This window comes from Sebastes umbrosus, chromosome 11 (genome assembly GCF_015220745.1).
Source record: "Sebastes umbrosus isolate fSebUmb1 chromosome 11, fSebUmb1.pri, whole genome shotgun sequence".
Classification (NCBI taxonomy): domain Eukaryota; kingdom Metazoa; phylum Chordata; class Actinopteri; order Perciformes; family Sebastidae; genus Sebastes; species Sebastes umbrosus.
The window spans coordinates 28,422,544-28,440,852 of record NC_051279.1 but is presented as its reverse complement, the minus strand read 5'-3'; the positions used below and the strand labels follow the sequence as shown (position 1 = coordinate 28,440,852).

At 41.4% G+C, this 18,309-nt stretch overlaps 2 protein-coding genes across 4 annotated transcripts; one reads left to right on the top strand and one right to left on the bottom strand.

Moving 5' to 3' along the window:
- Positions 1–211: 211 nt before the first annotated feature.
- On the top strand, positions 212–10,287 carry LOC119497360 (skin secretory protein xP2-like). 3 transcript variants are annotated; one of them, XM_037785438.1, is made up of 5 exons: positions 212–606; positions 4,308–4,759; positions 4,874–5,714; positions 8,349–8,414; positions 9,447–10,287. In XM_037785438.1, the coding sequence occupies exons 1-4, from the start codon at positions 519–521 to the stop codon at positions 8,408–8,410; spliced, it is 1,443 nt and encodes a 480-aa protein (XP_037641366.1). In that variant the 5' UTR covers positions 212–518; the 3' UTR covers positions 8,411–8,414; positions 9,447–10,287. The 3 variants fall into 3 exon arrangements, with proteins under 3 accessions (XP_037641366.1, XP_037641365.1, XP_037641364.1); XM_037785437.1 differs by having other exon boundaries at positions 4,308–5,206; positions 5,255–5,714; XM_037785436.1 differs by having other exon boundaries at positions 4,308–5,714.
- A 2,849-nt stretch (positions 10,288–13,136) lies between these two features.
- On the bottom strand, positions 13,137–18,300 carry LOC119496907 (2-iminobutanoate/2-iminopropanoate deaminase-like). The gene is made up of 6 exons (XM_037784570.1): positions 18,138–18,300; positions 17,348–17,453; positions 16,418–16,472; positions 16,261–16,329; positions 14,309–14,364; positions 13,137–13,643 (listed from the first exon to the last, which is right to left on the bottom strand). The coding sequence occupies exons 1-6, from the start codon at positions 18,200–18,202 to the stop codon at positions 13,584–13,586; spliced, it is 411 nt and encodes a 136-aa protein (XP_037640498.1). The 5' UTR covers positions 18,203–18,300; the 3' UTR covers positions 13,137–13,583.
- Positions 18,301–18,309: the final 9 nt, after the last annotated feature.

Sequence of the window (18,309 nt, the reverse complement as noted above, 5' to 3'; positions counted from 1 at the left end):
TTTCTTTGTGTATGTTTTTTTTTATCAGGCTTTACGATGATTACTGCTGTCACTAATATAACTACATACCAATATAACTGCATACCTTCACTCACTCAAACACTGCACTAAAATAGAACCACTTTAAAGAAGTGCTTCCCTGAACCACCAGGTGGTGGATCTCTTCCAGCGGGGACACTCCTATAAAGGGGAGGACACTCACTTCATTCACACATGTCTGCCTCCCCCTCCTGTATGAATAGTGTGACTGTGAGCATGAGGCACTCAGGGAGCATTCAGCACTATAGTAGCTGCACTGCTTAGCTGCATTCTGGAGGGCAGCAGGCCATGCACAAACACAGAGACTAGGGGAGATAATGGTGCCCAGCTACTCTTCTTAGGAACTGAACAGCTACAGCGGTCCATGTTTTCACTGCCAGACAGTCTCTGTCTTTGCTAACAGAGAGCAGTGGAACTTGTGTTTGCTTTAAATAGTAATAGGTTTTTTGTTTATTAATCTCAACTCTTTTTTTTCCAACATGGGGTGCTCCTCATCCAGTGCACAGACTGTAGACCAAGAGAAAAGACCAGGTACAAAGCCAGAGGAGAGCAATGGAGACACACTGGGTAAGTAGTGATCACCTATGTAGGATTTAAATGTTTTAAAGGGTCTTTGTGTGTGTTTTTTTTAAACTGGTGAACATGAACTATGGTTATATTTACCCAAGATATGTACAGAAGAAGTTGCTTTCATTCAGTCCAGTGCAGCTGAGGGGTGTGTGTGTGTCTGCTGCTGGAACACCGTGTGCTTTCTCAGTTCCCTCTGCTGTACAGCACACTACAGTCAGCCTACCTTATGGAGGGAATTATTCATGTTTACCCCACTTTATCACCAGTGCAGAAGTGGATGGCATTCATTTTTAATCAGAAATTTCTAGCTTGATGTCCATTGAAAGTGTGTCGACAAAAAAACAACAAAAAAACTGCATTGCATGATTTAATTGATGAAATGAGGGCTGACTTGTGTGTTCATGTTTGATTTCTTGGACCTCATTCCACAAAGCTAATTGGGCATTTACACGTAGGCTGAAGGTACATCGGTAGCTTTAGGACAGCACTGTGTGAAAGCCAGCTGTGGGAGTGTTAAGCAGTCCATCTGCAGCCTGAGGCTAGAGTTGCAACCCAACCTGTTTTTTGCCTCTGTACAGTGGTCTGATTTGGGAGATAGTTTACACACACACAAAAGAAACTACAAGATCAAACTGATCGAAAAGATAGTGTGCGGTCATGCTTCCAAAGTTTGTTCTTATAAAGTGATTAACTTAAATTATCATCTGAATGATAAGGAGTGTTTGAATTTCGCTCCAGGAATTTGCAGCTCACACACACAATAGATGAAAATGAGAGAAGGGAAGGGCTAGGAGATTGATGCCTAAATGCTTTCAGGCTACTCTGAAATTCCTCTGCATGGGAGTTTATCATCTAAACATGTAGGCGCTGTGTGGGTAATCACCTCGGTTTCATTCGGCTTTGCATATACGGAATCTATATAATAGTTGAAGCCTGTGCACACGCCCACCAAGAAGCCTGACACAGACCGTGATTGTCAATTCATGGGCTCAACCTACTGGTACATGGCTATGTCATGCCTGGCACAGCTGCATGTGTACAGTATGTTCTCTCTCCATCTCCCCACATACACATGACAGTCACTGCCCTTGTTAGATAAGTTTTGCATGTGGTAGATCAAGTCATATTAAAGGGACTCTCTGTAAGAATCAGCTTAAGAAAAACATAACTAGCTCATCTCCAGTTCTCTTTGCAAAATGGACAAGTCATACTGTCCAAGTCTTCTTCGCCACCTGCGAGTCCATATAACGTTACGCTGCTGCCTCTTTTAGACGTTTCAGCAGACAGGATGGCACAGATGATCAAGGCAGCACGTTTCTGCCTTGTTAGCATTGTGACCTGTACAGACCTCTGCTAGCAAACAAACTTTACCTGCATCGGAGCTTTCAAACAAATCTTTTTTGACAACTGTCAGCAGCCAGAACGACCCGGACGAGCCAACCGGCTGTGTTTTAAAAAAAAAAAAAATTATTTTACACGTACAGTGTGATCACTCAGGTCTTGGCTGATGATCGGACCGTACAGTGTGAGAACAGAAATCGTGAGCTTTGGCTTTACATCGCAAAAGATCTACTCTAACAGTAGGAGTAGGAAGTACACAACAACATTTCTAAACTCGTACGGTGTATGCACAGCTTTAGCCATCGTTAGATATCCCTGTAGCTGCGCTGAAAAGAGCAGGCACACGCGAGCGCGCATGACGTCACATCCGCTGGGACACCGGTCCGAGTCCTTCACATGAAAAGCAGTCTACAGGCTGATGGAGGAAACCCAGATAGACACGGAAGGTCTAATTTTTGGGGTTAGGTTACAATCTGTTCCCTCTTTTGCAATAACAAACGATATATACGTGTAAAAAGTTACATACAGTCCCTTTTAATACTTTGATTTGAATTAGGAAAAGATTAAAGTTTTTGAGGAAAGTAAGCGAATGACCAAAGCCTTAATATACCTGGCATAGTTCCTCTGTATCCATGTTCCATCTTCCACTATGTCACTGTGTGATGTTTGTGTCAGGGCATTGTCTCTTTCCAGCCAGCCAGCTATGATCACCTGGAGAAGCTTTCCAGGCTCTTACATCACCCCAACAAGAGAACCACTTATTGTGCTCTTTGCCCAGGCAGGCTGCTCTAAATGTGGCTGAATGGGTGGAGGTTTAAATCATACAGTGTACAGTCTGTCTAACAGACCAGCTGTATGCCATCCAAGCCACCACTGGTCCCATCCCCTGTCCGGGCCCCCCCCCGCCTCCCTCCCTCCCCTCTGTGCCCTTGGCCAGCCATGGCACTGTTTTGACTGGGATCTCTGTCATCTTTGGCTGCCAAATCGTGTTGACACGCGAGTCATCCATGCCTGGAGAGGCTGTCTCTGTCTCTCCACCCAAACAGACTTTTCAACAACACCGGTTCTGGCCTGCTGTGCAGACGACAGCTTTGCATTCTCTGTGGTAGTTGGTGTGTGAGGCGCATCTCCGCTTAAAGAACTGGATGTTTGAAGTTGAAGTTTGCTTGAGTTTGAAATTATATTTAAAGAAAAACCGCGTTAAGTCAAAAGCCATTATAAGGATTTAAAGCCTGTAAAAACAGCGGTCTGAAAAACACCTCCACTTTGTGCAATTCTACACTCAAATGTAATGTGAAATATTCCACTTCACATAAACACTTTTCCGTGTCGCGTGTTCTTCCACCGGCTCATTCGATTTGCCAGGCCGTCGCATTCCCTTCCACCCATCACTCTCGGCTCTTTTTACCACTTCTGACAGACAAATAAAATCAGGAAGCTGCAGCGTCCAAACTATCCACCCATTCAGCCATCTGAACCCTTCTGGTTTGTCTCATTTGTGAACAAAGTCCAGCTGGTGTTTTTGTAAAGAAGTTGGCTGTGAGGGAAACTGTGATAAGACACTTCTGTTAGGCTGTTGTGATTCCTGTAACTGAGATGTGTGTTGCAGTTCCTGACATTCGAGTTCAGGCATCCAAGCCCACTATTGTTCCCATTTTCACCCAAAGGGCTGATGGCTTGTTCACACAGTTATAAGAGCAGGGGTTTGGGAATGAGAAGCAAGGTAGGGTGTCTCTCCAAAGGCAGCAACCATCACGTGTATTCATTTCCCCCCTGAGAGTGACTTGCGTGTCCTCTGGGCTTTAGACAAACACGCTTCAATAAATCACATTTCCAAGTACGGAAATGAAAGGATGTTTTCTCCAGCACACAGTCTGTGTGCCTTATTGTCTCATTCCTTTATCTCCTGCCTTCCATCTTGAGTTATTGTTTTGATTATTAGCAGATTATCATTTTGAAACCAGTTTATAAATATAATTACATCATTTATTTAATTATTAATTATAATTTTATTTATTCAAGAAAACGGGAACATACATAACAGCCTGCAATATAGCGGTTGATTCTCGTAGATGCATTTTATGGATGTTGATGAGAAATGAGAGATGTGGTAATTTATTAACAAAACCATTCATTGCATAGATTAGCTCCAGGACCCCCCAAGAAGTTTCAAGCGCAATCAATCAAGTTTTAAATCTTTTAATAATTCATCTTTTAAATGGTATTTGTTGCTCAGCGTTGTCATGCTGTTATAGATTAACAGGGCATCACGAAGGACTGATGAAGACTGATAAGTGCCGCATGCTTGCCAGACGTAAATCCTAATCAAGCTTCTCTTGTCATCCCCGTATTGACAGGAGTCAGGAATGGTTTCATCGCAGAAGATGCACAAACCATCGAGGACCAGATGCAGTTGCCTGTGCAGACTGCCTTACCGGACGATCTCCAGCCGGGGGCCGACGATGAGGCGGAGGCCGTGTTAGTAGCCCTGGAGGCCCAGGAGGATCTGGGCTCTGGGGAGGACCTCCTGGTTGCTCTTGAGCCGGAACCTGTCACCTACGCAGAGCCAGCTCCGGAAGCTGCTGCTCCAGTTGAAGCCGTTACTGAACCTGAGGCTGCTGTAGAGGCGGTGGAGGCCTTACCTCCTGTGGTGGAAGCGGTCCCTGTAGAAACTATAGTGTCTGAAGCCGCTCCTGAGGTCCAAACCCTTATTGAGGCTACGGAGGAGGCCCCTGCTGTTGAATCTGTTGTAGCTTTGCAGGCAGAGGCCCCTGCTGTTGTTGGGGATGTGACTGCTGAGCCAGCGGAGGCCTCTCCTGAAGTCGCCACCCCTGCTGTTGAACCTGTTGTATCTGAGCCAGCGGAGGCCTCCCCTGTAGTCGCCACCCCTGCTGTTGAACCTGTTGTATCTGAGCCAGCGGAGGCCTCTCCTGAAGTTGCCACCCCTGCTGTTGAACCTGTTGTATCTGAGCCAGCGGAGGCCTCTCCTGAAGTCGCCACCCCTGCAGTTGAACCTGTTGTATCTGAGCCAGCGGAGACGCTGGTGATTGTGGAAGAGGCAGCAGCCGTAGCATCTGAGGCCCCTGCTGAAGTGGCTGCTCCTGTGGAGGCAGAGGCTCCAACTGACAATGCTGCACCAGTTACTGCTTCAACAGCACCATGTGAATCCTCTGAACCAGGTGAGGCTGCAGCCCCAGCACCCAGTGAGGCTGCAGCACCAGCACCCAGTGAGGCTGCAGCCCCAGCACCCAGTGAGGCTGCAGCCCCAGCACCCATTGAAGCTGCAGCCCCAGCACCCAGTGAGGCTTCATCCCCAGCTGAAGGTGTAGCCCCAGCTGAAGGGTTAGCCCCAGCTGAAGGTGTAGCCCCAGCTGCTGTTGCTGCAGCCCCAGAGGAGGCCGCAGCACCTGGTGAAGCTGCAGCCCCAGTTGAAGCGGTAGTACCAGATGAGGCTTCAGCACCAAGTGAAATCTTGGCCCCAGCTGAATCCTCAGCAACTGTAGATGCAGCACAGCTTCTAATAGATACACAGATTGCTGCAGCAACTATTCCAGAGTTGCCCCCATTATCTCCAGTCCCTGTTGAGGCCCAAGTCGAGCCTCAGACTGCACCTGCACCTCCTGCAGCCCCTGAAGTTCCAGCATCTATACCGGCAGTTTCAGAAGCAGCCCCAGCAGCAACTGCGGCCCCAGCACAGGCTCCTGTGGCCGTGTCCACCCCAGCTGAAGCACCCTCAGCACCGGCCCCTGTGCCCTCACCTGAAGGTATGAAACTCTAACACCTCTATATTGCTCTCTATCTTATCTTGTCAGTATTTTTACATTGTTTTCTTTGCTTAGGCAAATCAAGAAATAACTCCTTCACCTCCCTTTTTAGTAATCTTTTTAAACAATAATGGTGAATAGAATCTATTTACAGCAGATTTTCATTTGAGTATTCTACACGTGGCAGTTTGACTCACTGCAATGTGGCGCGGCATGACAATAGGATTCCAGTAAAAGGTGGCTGCCGTTGTTAGGGAGAGTTCTGCATGTCTTGAGGGAGTTTACGACTCAGTGATTTACTTGACAGAACTGTTTTCCCGACAAAACCTGTCATGCTAAATTGAACTTAAAGGCGTCAAACCATGTTTTAACCTGCTCGATAAGGCATGATCAACCAGTACTGACAGACCGGAGGGCTGAGTTTTTGGGTGGAGGTCCAACAGTGCAGTGTTGCCACTGGCTGAAATAACTGGGCAATCTATGCAAACATGCACGAGGCACTAAGCATGTGCAAACAAGCAGAAAAACTCAGTAATGTGCACATATATAGGATTTTGTTTACATCCAGGTAAACGATTAATGGTCCTTCACCAGTCTTGTTACACATAAAAGTAAGATTATCTTCAAGGACAGTTTTACAACATATCCCCCTCGAAGGTGCTGCCATTGGTAACTAAGCGGGTATCCAACACACACACGGTTGTCAACTCCAAACTCTGTGAACCATTCAGCTGTTCTCGTAATAAACAATCCTCCACATAGGTTACTGTCTGTCATCCTGTGATTGGTTGGAGCTGACAGGATGAACAGGATATTGTTGGCTGAACAGATGACGCAGTGTGAGAAACAGAAAGCAGCCACACACTCTCGGAGAAGGCTCGTCTTTCTTGAGTGTGTCAATTATAACAGGAGCATGTTGTCAGCGCGGCGGATCCAGTCACGCAACTCTCGCTCTTTGTGCTCTATTGTGAAGTGACCACAGAATAATCATGCCCCGCTGCTTCGCATTGCATAAGACAATGTAAAAAAGCTCTACAAGCCTAACTGCATTCCAGTCGTCATTCAGAAATGATCTCATTTTAAAGAGGATTTCATCAGTCATCATGTGTTTGTGATTACTACTCAGATCCTCGTTTACATTATTACATCTGTTCAATTTCATTTACAGCAGGGGTTCTCAAACTTTTGGGGCCAGGGAAGAATATTTTCCAAGGACCCCTCATAATCGTAACACAGATACAGATTGTAACTTACTACCATTTGTACTCTTAGATGCCATTGGAACTATTTGTAAACTTTTCAACCTAGATACTTCAGACCAGTTTCATAGTGATAAACAGAAACACATTTCAATTTCAATTATGTTAATCGAAGATAAGATGAGATCATCCTTTATGAGCCCCACAGCGGGGAAATTTGCAATGTTAATTGTTCTTATACACCTTTTAAACAGTGGGTGATTTTATTCAAATTTAATTTGGACCCAACTTGACATCATTTATAGCCTACATTTTCAAGTAATTGATCTTTAAGAAAATGAACACTAGCAAGACTGGCATAGTCCTAATCTGAAGCTGACTTTCTTTTGGCCTAAAGCTAACGTGGGTGGTGGAGTCATGGACATAATATAATTGTCTTATTGACTCAAATGGTCAACATCTGTAGATATGCATGTTTTTAATGATGCAACACAATTATGTAATTTATAGCAAAAAAAACCCTTACAGAGTGCCACGGACCCCTGACCACTTTGGACCACCTTGAGAATCTGAAGTACTCTCGTTAAAATCACTGACTTTATTGGGACAGTAATGACTACCGACACAATTCACAATCAGTGTGCCAGTTGTCAAGTGCGTGTCCTGCATATTAACTCATTAAATGGACATTACCTCGAGAGCGGAGCTCGTGGTTTTCACTACTTCCTGCACCCCACTCTGGACTCTCAGAGAACACGCTGTACTTTTTTAGGGAAGAGACGCCCCTCCAGGCAGCACGTGTAGAATACTGGTCTGGTGTTAAAGACATATTGCATAACGTTTATGAGACTTTCTCTCTGGAGGCTATGCTATGTGCATGCCAGACTATATAGTATAGTGGGTGTGTGTGTGCTCAAGTCAGAAGCCAGGTAAATCACTAGTAAACCAGTTCAGCAGAACCAGATGTGGCTAAGAAGGAATGTTTGCTCTTCATTTCTCCTCTGTGGTGTGTTTTTACAGTAGTTACATCCCTTAGTTTGGTGATGGTAAAGTCATAATCAGTGTAAGCATTTAATATAATATTAATAAGTATGTTTTCTTTGATGTATAATCACCTGAAACTAAGAGTCATTGTGTTTTCGTTACCTTAGAATGAGCCGTTTATATCTACATTTCTACAGTAGCCCAACAAACCAAACACTGGCTCTAGATGGGGACGTTCCCGTTATCATGTTTTTGCTTCGGCCACCGTAGCTCTCCTACAGGCTTGGGAGAAGTTTCAGTTGGTTGCAATCTGCAACTTCCCCGCCAAATCCTGCTGCCAAATCCTACACACTGCACCTTAACAAGCTCAAAGTTCCCTCAGCACGAAAGACAACACTGTGGTTTGTAATGTATCCTGTATTGATTTTCCTCTCAATGTGTTTGTCTGCAGTGGTGTCAGCGACTGAGGCCTCTCAGGGTACAGAGAGCGTGAAAGCCAAAAAGGAGGATTGAGTCGGTAAGCACAGAATCACAAACCACACCTAAACCGCCAATACAAATACTACAGGATCAACTCAGTATACAGTATTTACGCCTATGAATGTACAGAAAACGAGTGAAATGGAGTAGAGGAGTGAATTTTGATACAAAAAATGAGTTGAATATTGTTTATATCAGTGGCTCTCAACCAGGAGTCCTTGAGGGAGTTCCAGAGGTCCCCAGAAAAATAGGGAATAGTTTATTTTCACTATTTAATTCACTATGGAAGTGAGCCCATTGTGAGTAAGAGTGACTATTCTGATCATAGGTTTCACTTCCTCCATTTTTCATCTGTTCAAAATGTACCTTAAAGGGAGATTTGTCAAGCATTTAATACTCTTATCAACATGGGAGTGGGCAAAATTGCTGCTTTATGCAAATGTAAATATATATTTATTAATATAAATTAATTAACAACACAAAATAATAACAAATATTGTCCAGAAACCCTCACAGGTACTGCATTTGGCATAAAAATGATGCTCAAATCATAACATGGCAAACTGCAGCCCAACAGGCAACAACAGCTGTCAGTGTGCTAACTTGACTATGACTTGCCCTAAAACTGCATGTGATTATCATAAAGTGGGCATGACTGTAAAGAGGAGACTCGTGGGTACCCATAGAACCCATTTTCATTCACATATCTTGAGGTCAGAGGTCAAGGGACCCCTTTGAAAATGGCCATGCCAGTTTTTCCTCACCAAAATGTAGTGTAAGTTTGGAGCGTTATTTAGCCTCCTTCAAGACAAGCTAGTATGACATGGTTGGTATTTCTAGTTTCATATGACATCTTCACTCTAGTTTTAAAACTGAGCCAAGTTGCGTTAATGAGTTCAGATGGAGTTTCCTGAAGCTAATTCCTGACCTCATGTGTATCAATTTAGGGGTCTTTGACATGAAATTTTTTTATATGATGTTCCCTAACTCTGTAATTAAAACACTGAATATGAATAGTGTATGTCACATGTTTTAGGATTGTCTCACTCTATTCTTTATCTTTTTTCAGAGAGAGGAGATGCACCAAAATAAACCCCCAAAGCTACCATTGTACGGAAACTGGAAGAAAAGCAAGACAAAGCAATAAACGCTACAGTTTCAGTATTGTCATCAGTGCTCACCAAACTGTACACCAGATACATTATATACATGGTGCCTTAATAACATGTCATACAGGAACTATCAAGATCTTCCCCTACATTTGTAAATATAAACCTTTAGAATTTTTTTCTACTGAGACCATAAGTGCCTGGAGCCTCATATACTCTACACGCAGGCCTGTGCAAAGAAAATGCTACAAAAACACTTTTAGGACAGGAGACAAGAGGGTGCAATATTCTATGAAATCTGTGAACTCTTGTGATGAATTAGGGGAAGGACACTTGCTAAGTAAATCCTTGATTATTTAAAATAGCTGCTTCTGAGGAATATAAGCCAACTGTGAATAACATTATGCAAGGAGTCTGAGGTGACAGAAACTGGGTGGATGAACAACACGCTGGCTAGGTTTACGCTGCCAACTTAATTTTTCTATCACCTCTATAAAACAGATTTTAAAGGATCACATTTTCACAGATTTTTTTTTTAGGTTTTGTGAAGTCTAAACTCTGCCATAAATCCACATTTTTGTTTGGTGTTTATACGTTATTTAATTGAATTAACAGGAATGACCGTACTAAATGTTGAGTGACAGAGTGTACAGTGTAATACTGATAAGCACTACTGTAGGGCAAATCCATGTTTCCTTCATTTTTTTTCTATATCACTTTATTGATTTCAAAGAAAAAATTCTGAATAAAATGTTTGTTTTTTGCGTAAGACAGAAAAAAATCTTTTTGTAATGATGTAATGAACCATTGCCAGGTTGAGGATGCAGATGATCCAAGTACCGATATGTCATCTTGCTGTTCCATGAAGCTATTTTGTGCAGCTGCACTGTAGCTGGCAAATGTTCATTAAAAAAAGGCGTTTCCAACTATAAATTTAAAAGGCCTCATAAGGTCTGGCGCTGCTGATGTCATATGCACAGTGGTTTTGGTTTGAGTGCTTTACATACACGTGTAGCACAGTAAGATCTACAGAAGCCGAGAATGTCCGCGCAATTATTTTTTTTAATGCTATTATGTTGAGATCACGAGTTAATTATTTTGTTATCTCAAGACAACAAAGCTTGTTTTCTCGTGGGATAAATTAGAAAACAAAAGGCAGATTTCTCAAGATAATGAGATAATTAAAAGAGATCACGGGATAATTGGAAAATGGAGAACTGCAAAATGAGTGTCTGGTTCGTTTGATCACACCTACGGAAGCTGATACCGGCCGTGCTTGCAATAGTTTCTTTTAATGCCGTTGCCTCGAGGTAATTATTCAGTTATATGGAGATTACAAAGATCTTTTTCTCGTGATAACGGGGTTAATTTATATCGATGCTCGAGAAAACAAAAGTACCGATTTCTAAATTTGAGTGTCTGGTTCATTTGATCACACCTGATTTCAGCCTTCAAAGATCAGAATGTCGGGGAGGATTCATAACTGAACAGTATAATAATATAAAGGCACTATGCCTCGACTTATTTATTTATTTGAAGCCGGGCTGGTCTCAAATGACAAGGACTGATCTGAATGGTATCTCTGACAAGAAATACACCATCAGAAAGACACAAAGCAGTTTCTGCCTGTGTTAGACGTTGATTGAAATACAGTCTGATGCATTGATCAGTAGTGGGGACTCCTTGATCGGACATTTTCACCTTAAATCAGACGCCATCTATGAATGCTGGCATGGCACTCCTGTTCACTGATGAACATAAGTAATACGAGGAAACAACCTTTTGTTTTATTGTTATCTCGAGATAACAAAGCTTGTTTTCTTGAGTTAACAAAATACTGCCGATCGGAAGATAACGGCATTAAAAATAATAATAATTGCAATCACGACCGTTCTCGGCTTCCGTACTACATCATCTAGTTGACATGATTTTTAAATCATCATTAGATATTAATGCTGTGTTTATAAAAAAAAAAAAAAAAAGTGTAAAGTACTTAGAAAATTGTGTAAAATGTGATGGATGTTGTGGGAACAATTTGTTTTGATGTCTGATATATGATATTTTTCCATCTGTTTCTTTCTCTGTAATATATTCCCTTTCTGAGCTTTGTCTATGATTCTTCTAACTTAGTGTACAGAATAAAGGTTTACTCACTAATACATGTGCTTTTTTTTTTAATGAAATGGGACTGCATACATGTTTCATATTTAAAAAACAAACATGCATACATTACAGAGAGCTGAGTGACAGTAGGCCACTTACATTACCTAAAGGTACAGGACTGATCTTTAAAAGAGTTCTTTTCATCATATAGTCACAACTTTTTAAAGCGAGATATGAACATCTTTCCACGACACTATGACTTTTTTTTTTGCTGTGCACAGTCCTATCAGCCTCATAGAAACTGGGAAAGTAGTCGATTCAAATTAGTAGTGATATTATGTGCACAAAACATGCCTAGGCTCGACCACACATCATTTAAAATGAGTTTGGCTGCATCAGCTTCTCATTTACCGTGTTTGAGATGATGCAACTGTTCGTTATATTTAGGCAATTTGAATACACTGAAGACTTGACCAATTGCTTTAAACTAGACAGGATGAACTGAATAATTTGAATGAGCTGATGTGTTGTTTGGATTGAATAAAACCATGCAGGTGCTGCCCAGCCTTCCAAGACATGTGTTGACCTGTCCCAGTGATACAAAGGATTTTACGGCGGAGTTTAATTTTAAGTCAAATGAATTAAACAATATTTTTGATGAACTCTGTAATCATAGTATATAACATTGTTGTAGTACTCGAGATCGGTTTCAAGACCACCTTTTTGAAGGCCTCGGTCTCTTCTCGGAATTGACCGCATTTCTGCTCAGACTCGGAAAAAGAGGACTGCAAGGATCACTAAATTGTCAGATTTATTTGTTAACATCATTACTGTGATTAGATGTAAAACTTCCTGCTTCAAATGCAACCAATAACTTGACTCATTTCTAACTTGATATTTTTGTTACTGTTAACGGCCGTCACCCCTCCGAGTCCCACCTTCACACTCACTCCAAGAAAGTGAAAGCGGGAGACAGGAGAGGAAGCTGTGGCTGTCTGAAAGAAGATGTCAGCCAAATCTTCCGTAATAAAATGTGGATGCCTGAAAACACACAGCAAGACTGGGACTGGGACTGGTCTTGACTCGGTCTCATCCTGCCTTGGTCTTGGTTTTGACTCAATCTCAACCCCTCAAAGTCTCGGTCTTGTCTCGGTCTCTATACACTCTCGTCTTGGTCTTGACTCGGACTCGCCCTGCCTTGGTCTTGCTTTGACTCAGTCTCAACCCCTCAAGGTCTCGGTCTCGATACACTCTGGTCTTGGTCATGACTCGGTCTCGGTTTAGGTGGTCTTGACTATAACATTGGTATATAAGCCAAAAATCCTTAGAGCACTGGTTATAGCAGGACTGCTGTAATCTATAATCTATTTTGACCATTATCTAGGGCAGCATAACCCATACTGTCCTCTTGTATATAAATACTATACAACCCTGGGGGCATCAACACATATCCAATATAAAAGAACCAATCACCGAGGACACGAAACACACTTCACAAAGTGATCATCCACATATAGTTCTGCTGACATCAAGGAGACAAATCACCATTTAAACAGATTAAAAACATTTATTATTGAGTAACATTTGATCATCCATCCTCTGGCACAATGAGAGAGGACTCACTGCCACGGGTACGGCCGGTGACAACATGGCTGGTAGTGTAATTCAATAGGGCCAAACAAGCTTAGGTACTTTACAGCTATTGTAAGTGAAACGTGAGCAGAGGGGATTTAAAATGCGGTGATGTCTCATCAATGTTAATGAAAGAGGAGAAAGTGTACTGATCCTGACTGCTGTTAGTCTGCGAGGTGACACATGACAATGTTTATTTATGGCAGCGTTAAATGCTCTACAAAATATGATACATCTATAATAGAAATGATTACGGGAATTTTGTTTTATCGATTCTTGACTACTCTACAAAACAAGGCACATACTGTATAATGTTCAGTGATCGTGGCTTTTCCAGTTTTTACTTTTGTTAGATGTACTTGTTATGAAGCATCGGTCAGAGGGCCCAATACAGCAACGGCTTCAATCTCAACCAGTCCATCCTAGAGGAAAAATAAAGACAGGGGCTGTATTTGAAACTGCCTACTACATGCTACTGACAAATGCAGTATACAGTAGTATACAGTACATACTTCATACTGCATTCCTGAGTAGTATGCAACGGTTAAAGCGATGTATTTTGCAGTATGCTAGGCCAGGCTTTAGCCTTTAAACCGACTCATAAAGCACTGAATAAAAAAACAAAACTTGTAGAGCAAATGTTCAATTTGCCATCTAATATTGTAAAACTGTAAACATTCAAAATCTACACAATTGATTTCTCACCTCAAAAATTTCAGAAGTGAATTAAGTGATGAAATAGCTACGAAAAAATGTTAAAAAAAAACCAACTGTGACTGCTGTTGTTGTTGCAACCATAGTCTGTACTGTTCCAGTGCTTTGCATTGTGGGATACAGTAGGCGAGGTAGACTGATCCGATGCATACTGGAGATTTTTTTTCCAAATCAGTAAGACATCCGGGTACTTTTGGCATACTGTAGATTTTGCTTTTGTTCGCATACTGCATACTACATGCTACATTTTGGTCAAATCAGTACATACTACTAGTATAGTATACGGTTTTGAATACAGCCAGAGAGTTTCCAGTTTGGGTTCATTCTACTGCAGAACAATGAAAACCAGCATAAGTGTTCATCAGATACTTACTCTGGGGAGAGCAGCAACCTGGTAGGCAGCTCTGGCTGGGTAGTTAGTGCTGAAAACTGGAGAGCAGCACATTTAATGGCATTAAGTTACCAACACACACATATTAAATGGAATAGACACATGGCAAAAAACCCCGGAGTACAATGGGATATATAGATAATAGTGTAACTTGTGATTTCTGAGAAGGATGTGCTTTAACATGAGGCACAACTAAGGATGAAAATTAACTTTCCTGCTAACTCCTGCATGTTTACATCCTGTATTTTATACTGATGTTCATTAACGTGCTCTGTCCATATCATATGAATAAATAAATTAATTTTTATTAAAAACCTGACACACCTCTGATTTGAAGTTATAATAAGCAACATGTTAATATGAAATGCTCCTCACTGAAGACACTTCATCTGTCACAGCAATAAAAGCTCAGGTGTAACTAATAACATTAATTAGGGGCTCCGCTCCACTGGCCCAGTCAGTCTGCACAAGCAATCATTAGTGTTATTATTTACACTAGTGCTTTTTCCTGCTAAGACGCGTCAGTGAAAAGCTCTTTTGTTACTGAACCTACATCCTGTTTATGAGAGCTTTTGTACTTGATGTTCCACTGAGTGTCAGGTAGGTATTTAATTAAGAAACATCCTCTTGTACACAGCAAATGATGTGTTTTGAGGCTACACTAACAACGTGGGTGACATGGAAAGTCAAAATATTGAATCTTTGGGAACACATTTAGCTTTCTTTTGTGAATTGGCAAAAGCTTTCCAAAGTGTGTTTTACTGACACACAGATATCATTTTCTTATATAATATACCTGTATACTTTAAGATTATATGGTACAGTTGGAACTGGGACACGGATAAAGGAAAATCAAAATCAAATCCAAACCTTTCCTTTTGTTTAAACTACTTCAAATGACACTGAAATGAATATGATGCCTGTAGATGAAAGTCATACTCTCCATAATGAATATTTCTGGGTTCCCCTGCATGCTTTGTAATTAGAGTTAAAGGATTTTTTTTGGCAGTGTGCTGAGCATCAAATGTGGCATGTTGTCTGACATTTACACCACGGGCAGCAGCAGATCAGGTTTCACTCCGCTTATTACTGACTCAGCACACGTCAGCACTCCCCGTACCGGTGTGGTGACAAAAAGTCGGCTTATTTCATACCTCTGAGTGTACTTTCTTGGCATATTTACAATAGGAAGAGGCAATATGAAGGATAACAATCATCTCAAGGATGCGGCCAGACAGATGTAGTGGTTAGGTTGTTTGATTGTATGTTTTATTTTAAAAGTATATAACCATAGATGAGCACTCAGTTAATCGTGTGAACTCTGGGTAAGAATGAGACCAGTATGCAGCCAACCAAGTAAAAGTAACACGTGTGTACGCCGGGTTATTTAATGCAGGTTTCCTGGATTGTGCTGACACCCAGTGGCAAAGTCTGTATTACAAGATGCAAGTGATGAACTTTTGCCTGAGTAGTCACAAGAAGAGTAAAAGCTTCAGTAGGCAGAATATTTTTGGCATTATTGGGCAAAAAATCCACAATAACCTTTCAGCTTTATTGTAATTCAAGTGTTCTGAGAGAAAACTAGACTTCTGCACCTCGTCATGGCTCTGTTTTCAGGCTTTAGAAAATCTAGCCCGTGATGGGAGACTTTGGCCAATCACAGGTCATTTCAGAGAGAGAGCGTTCCTATTGAGCGTTCCTATTGGCTGTGAAATCTTGCAGATGCCATTAGGAGCACCGGAGGACAGAGGCACGTGACTTTTTTTCAGATTACCTGTCTCATGAACTACTGTCAGGATATAGTGACCATTTCATAAAAATATATTTTTTTAAATCATATTTGCTCCATTTCTACCCACTGCAGCTTTAACCATGGCTCGGCAGCAATGAAAAATTGCAAATAAAAAATTGATAAGCGAATCAGTGATACTTACACTGCTTGTAAACATCGTTGACATTGGTAAAGTCCTTCATGTCAGCTAAGAGCACTGTGGTTTTCACAACTGCAGGAAACAATGACAAAATGTTTAAGAGAATTCTCCTCTTTCCAATTAAAATGCAAAAGTTTTCAGACAGCAGAGTTTTTCTCACCGTTCTCATAACCACACCCAGCTGCTTTAAGGATTTCGCCCATATTCACAAGAGCCTGTGGAAACATAATTTCCAAATGTACAGTAGGTGCTCTGTTCTTTAGTCGTGTATTTTGATTTGCTCTTCTGTGAGACAAAGCTGATAGAAAAAGAGATTGAAATGAGACGAGAGGAAGCTCCTGGATAGGGATGCACCGATACCGGATCGGATGTCGGACTGATACTCACTCTTATGGGGCCGATCTATTCAATTCAATTCTGTGTTTATATACTATATATATTATATACAGTCATTTTAATTCCTGTTTATGCGTTGACCAATTTGTTGCTACATTAAAAAAATAACACTTAATTTTGAAGTTTTTTTACCAAGTTGCTGGTGTACGATTTATTATTTTAATAATAAATAAAAATTCAGTAAATCTATATCTATGTATTTATTCATAAGATTTAGTTTTACAAACTTAGTAAATGCAATGTTTAAGTCAAACCTGACGTTTCCTTACACATAACAGAATGATCCCGGTCACTTCCACACAGTGAGGCACACAGCTTATTAATTAAACACCGATATCGGATCGGTACTCGGTATCGGCCAATACCCAAAGCCCAGGTATCGCTATCGGTATCGGGACTGAAAAAGTCAGATCGGTGCATCCCTACTCCAAGAGAAAAGATTAATTTACTCTCAATAATAAATTCTAATTATACATTTATTCACACTGTAGCAGCCTCTTGATGAATAGAAAATGAGAAACCTAAGAGAGATTAACTTCGTGAACAGAATAAAGTCGAGAAACCACATCAAACTCATCATTACAGTCAACAACTTAAATAATATCTTAGATAGTTTCCCATTCTGCAGTGCACCTGGTTAATGAATGAATGAATGAATGAATGAATGATGGGAGGGTGTTTTATGGTGGGTCACCTGTCTGGTTTGAGCCTGGACACCCCCTTCCACCAACTGTCCACTGGCAGGATCCATCCCCAGCTGTCCTGAGACGTACACGGTCCGATCTACCACCACTGCTTGGCTGAGGGACACAAACAGGAAGAAAGAATCATCTAAATGGGATTAAAGGCTCTTCAGAAAGTGTGAAATATTCTGGTCCTTTCTAGTGCTTTTCATAGGAGAGCAGACAGACAGTAAACAGACATTTTATTAATTTCCAAAGTTACTGACAATGCAGAAATTTGGATTTAAAAAAAACAACTTTATTTAATTGTATCACAATTTGACTACACCTCCACTTGCATTTCTCTCTAATCAACTCCTCTGCAGGGTTCATGTAGTTTCACAACTGCAAGTGTAGTTTAGAAACAATTTAACCAAACATCTGAATGCAAAGTCATACTAAACTTGATAAGGAGAACTCCATTGATACAACTTTTAACAAAGTTTGCTGTTGATCTTAATAGTTAAGCCTTTCAATGGTTTTCAAAGTTTAAAGTGCAATCCAAAAAAACTTGTACTTTGGCCCTCTGAGCACATCTCACTGTGACTCCTGCCCTATAGCCTACCTCCAACCACTACTAGACCACACAGTGTGCACTTAAACACAGCCTGCATGATTATAGTGAGGAAAATATCAATAGCCACATAACTCTTAACATCTCACCAACTCTGTTAACATAATATGGTGTATGCATGTTATTTTGCCAGCTGTGTGCCAGCTGTGTGCCAGCTGTAACTTGCTCTTCTTTTAAGCTCTGCTCACCTGTACGGCCCGATAGCAGCAGGAGCTTTAGCTGTGCTGATAATCCTCCTGATTAATGTAGCCATTTTATGAGGAATATGTGAATGAAACCAGTGCTGCAACAGAGCTGCAAGCAAGGAGAAGGACACTGGTCACTGGATGACGTCACGACAGCTGACCTTACTGTAATTGA

Bases quoted from the DNA above. Each gene is read 5' to 3' on its own strand.
- LOC119496907 (XM_037784570.1), bottom strand. From the start codon at position 18,202: ATGGCTACATTAATCAGGAGGATTATCAGCACAGCTAAAGCTCCTGCT. The intron at 17,454-18,137 runs GTGAGCAGAGCT...TGTGTCCCTCAG, and splicing joins GCTGCTATCGGGCCGTACAG to CCAAGCAGTGGTGGTAGATC. The intron at 13,644-14,308 runs GTAAGTATCTGA...TTTTTCCTCTAG, and splicing joins AGGTTGCTGCTCTCCCCAGA to GATGGACTGGTTGAGATTGA.
- LOC119497360 (XM_037785436.1), top strand. From the start codon at position 519: ATGGGGTGCTCCTCATCCAGTGCACAGACTGTAGACCAAGAGAAAAGA. The intron at 607-4,307 runs GTAAGTAGTGAT...CCGTATTGACAG, and splicing joins GAGCAATGGAGACACACTGG to GAGTCAGGAATGGTTTCATC. The intron at 5,715-8,348 runs GTATGAAACTCT...GTTTGTCTGCAG, and splicing joins CCCTGTGCCCTCACCTGAAG to TGGTGTCAGCGACTGAGGCC.